General features: G+C 43.7%; 1 protein-coding gene across 1 annotated transcript; it reads right to left on the reverse strand.

The window, feature by feature from the left end:
* Window positions 1–547: 547 nt before the first annotated feature.
* On the reverse strand, window positions 548–3358 carry IL9 (interleukin 9). Its single transcript, XM_035015042.1, has 5 exons — window positions 3242–3358; window positions 3105–3143; window positions 2987–3019; window positions 1670–1801; window positions 548–658 (listed from the first exon to the last, which is right to left on the reverse strand). The coding sequence occupies exons 1-5, from the start codon at window positions 3356–3358 to the stop codon at window positions 548–550; spliced, it is 432 nt and encodes a 143-aa protein (XP_034870933.1).
* Window positions 3359–3908: the final 550 nt, after the last annotated feature.

A 3908-nucleotide genomic window follows, 5' to 3' on the forward strand; every position in this document is an offset into this window, starting at 1 on the left:
TTTGCTGTCTTCTGTGGGTAGGTGCCCACATTCCTGGGGAGGCTCCCACCTCCTGGGCTTACCACACTGCCTTCTCCCGTTTCAGGTGCACAGGTGGTTTCTCAGTTCCCTGCACTCCTTGATGGTGCCCTGAGTATCCCTCCCTCAGCACCCACAAGTAGGGTGCCCTGAGCCTCCTTAAGAGCAGCCCTCAGACTGTCCCCACACACCCTTCCTAACTGTGCCCTCTGTGTCCCCAGGCATAGCCAGTGGTCCCAGTCTGTTCAGGATCAGGAATCTCGTTATCACAGGAGTCCTTGATCTATTCAGTCCCTTAACGGTGTTTGTAGCTTTCTTTTTTCTGAGCAGCAAGGAGTGAATAAGCACCCAGAGACCAGATTGTATTCTTTTCCTTCATATATGTTTATTCCAAAATAAAGACATACAATTTTAAACAAGGTAATTATAACTGATTTTGATTTAGCATGGCTCTACTTGATTTTTTAATGGCCCCAACTTGAACAGGAGGCTTTTTCATTCAATAAATAGCATAAATAATATTTCATCTTCATACTTTGCCCATCACCCCTTGTTTCTGGAAAGTTTCCTGGAGACTCTTCAGAAACGTCAGTGTGTTGCCTCTTGTAGTTTGGTTACATGGCTGTTCACAGGAAAAAAACTGTGGGGAGAAAAGTTAGCAAAGACAGAGTGACGAAAACAGTGTGAACCAGGAACCACCCTGCTTGCAGCCCTGGGTGGGGTAGGGGTGCGGTGGGGCGGGGTGTGCAGGCAGCAGGGGCTTGAAACAGCGAATGCACAGGAAGGTCCAGGGCTAGCATGTTGTGTAGACAGTGTAAGCGGCTTTGTATTGCCATTTCAGGGGTACGACGCACAGACACACACGGACACACACACACACGGACACCTATCAAGTGGTCCTAAATCTCCTCATTAGAGGAAAACTTTTCTTGGGATTCTTCGAGTCCTAACATTTCATTATCCTTTTGAGGTCTTTGAATAGCCCTATGGCTAAGAGTGGGACTTTGGGGTCAGATAGACCAGACCTCCAATCTCAATTCTGCCACTTAGGGAGTTTGGTGAACCTCACTGAGCATGTTCCCTCCTTCCATAAAGTGAGGGTGATAAATGATCACTGAAACAGTTGTTATTGTAATGAAGCAATAAATATTAAGCATTTAGAACTACACGCTGTTGACTGTAAGTAGCTCAGTTAAGTAGCTGAGGGAAGGGCTCTCAGCCTTCTGGGGACACCTGGGGGGATGCTAATTCCCAAAGAGTTCGCGCCCTCCTTTCCCTCCAGGGACCAGGGCATATGCTGAAGAAGAGAAGGTGCCCTCGTATAATTTAGCATCATTTGAGGCACAGCTCTGATCCTCTAGATTTCAGCTTCTTTTTACAATCAGGACAGATGCTTTCCTTATTCAATAGGGTGGAAAGAAGAAAATGGCAACGTGGGTGTGAGTATTTTTTAAAACTGGAGGGAATAATGAGCTATCCGGGGCAGATCTCACTTTAATTTTGTCATTCGGAATAAATTTCTTAGAGGTCTCTTATTGACCTTGAGCTACCAGTTCCAACTTTACCATCCTTTTTCATTCCGATAGAGTTGTCATTGACCCTCACATGAAAACAACTAAGTAGAGTGTATCACAGATAAAAACAAATTCACCTGGCCCTTGTTGTTCTTTAGGACTTGGACTGTTTTTTTTACTCGATTGAAAATCAGAGGGTATCTTTTTTCCACTGTGGAGTTGGTCATCTGGGACAGACCTTCCTGGAAGCATGCTGTGGTACAGTTGTCCTGGTAAATAAAAAGAATTTATTAAAAGAAACCTTCTGAGGACCACTTTGAGAAGAATCGCAAAGAGAATGCTTTCAGACACTATTTTAATTTATCCAATGTAACCTAAACTGGTATTATATTTAGACAGGTCCCTTCCCAGTCTAGGAGATGATCTTTAGCTTTTCAAGGCAAGACCATTTTTCCTCAGTGACACTCCTTGGAGATTTCCAGATGCTCCATCCAAGGAACACAAAGCCTATGGATGGTGGAAAACAACTAGTTCTAGTCTCCTTTGCACCTGATGTTCCTCCGTTCTATGTCTTGTGACAGTAAGTTCCAAAGTAGAGAGATCACACCAGTCTGATGGGATGTGTCAGTTGAATAGAGCTGGTGTTTCAGCAGTAGCTAAAATCATGCAATGTAAACTGAGGGGCTGGCCTGGGCTTTAGATGCATGATTTGTCCTCAGAAGGCACCCCACACTCGTCTCATCTAAGGGATGTACCCTGATGGGATGTGATATCTGACCCCAGCTAGGGTGAGCAGTTCAGATTCTCCCAGGCTTTGCTTGGGGGGAGAATAATGCAGGAGGCACCTCCCTCCTCACCTAAACCAGAAAGTTCCTGCCACACTTCCTCTTTGCCTATGTGGGGAATGAATGACCCTCTGGAAGCCCTTTCCACTTTCCCTCTGCCTTAGACATCCTAAACTCCCCCCATTCAAACTGTACAACCTAAATCAGCCAAAAAGACAGATAGGAAGGGAGGGAAGGAGAGAGAAGGTATAGCACCTGGAGAGTTTATGCAAGAGGAAAGAAAAAGAGTTACTTTTACTTACTTGTTTTGCAACCCTAGAGTTTTAGGAAATAAGTCAGTAAGCAATATGATATAAGCTATATTCTGATATTCTCAGCTCCGGCGTGATTTAATTGTGCACCTGGCCACTAATCTAAAAAGACATACAAGATTCGTTTCAAAGTATTGAATAGTGTTCAAACCTCTGAGAGGGCATAAAGCTGACTAAATACAAAGTGATGTATATGGTATAGAATTTCAGGAGCCTGCTTTTAAAAGGAAACACTGAGCAGTAACAATTACAATCGAGTAACATTTTCTTACTTAAAGTATCAAATAGAGCAATTCATTTTTACTTGAGAACTTTTAAAGAACACAACGTCAAGATTATACTGTTTCACTATACTTACAGAAGGGATGGGCAGACACAAACAATCGGTCACCTGCAAAAGAAAAATTCCAGAGTGAAGATGCCGGATGCAAACATGGAAATAAGTTTGGAAAGGTCTTAAAAGAGCATTGACTCACACTGGCACTGCTGCAGGTGCATTTTGAAGCTGGATGTTCCTAAAGTAAGTAGAAAAGCAAAACCCATAATGGGTGGTGAGTTTTTCATTCTTACGTTATGTCGCCTTCCCCACTGGCACCCCCCCTCTGCAGCTTACCTGCAGTTTGTCAATGAGGTACGTGACATCCCTGATCCCCATAAGGATCAGACACCCCTGGCTCATCACGGAGCAGAGGAGCAGGGCAGAGGCAAGCACCACTGAGGGCAGGAGCATTTTGACACGGAGGTGCAAGTTGGCTTGCCGATGCCTTGAAATCGAGTCGTATTTAAAGCTCCCTTGCAAACCTGGAAAAACCCTGACATCAAACTGATACCAGGTGCCCACTTTTTCTATGTAAGATTGGGTCACTTGACATTGAAAGAAAAAATATGTATACATCGAACTGAGTCACTTGGCAAAGACTATGTGACATTGTGCTAGGAAATGTCATTCCCCAGAAAAGATGCTTTTCAAAAAGTTGGGTACAGAGATGCTGAAGGAAAAGTTAAAGATCTTAAAACCATAATTTTTTTTTTAAGGCAGATACTCTAGTTGTGAGAGTTAGAATATTTTCCATGACAGCCCAGGTCTGTATTTTCCCCTTTTTACTTTATTGGAAATGCTGATATACTAGCCAGTCATGGGTATTCTAATGAAGGGCCAGGAGGGGGTGGGAGAATGAGAAATCATGCCTGTGAGCTGCTCTGTCAGGGTTTTGCAAGGTCACGCTGGTGAAGTCATTGCAACCTTAATCTTACTATACTTTCTTCTCAAATCTTAACAG

The sequence above is a fragment of the Mirounga leonina genome, unplaced genomic scaffold (genome assembly GCF_011800145.1).
Source record: "Mirounga leonina isolate KUSES-001 unplaced genomic scaffold, KU_Mleo_1.0 Mir_168, whole genome shotgun sequence".
NCBI lineage: Eukaryota > Metazoa > Chordata > Mammalia > Carnivora > Phocidae > Mirounga > Mirounga leonina.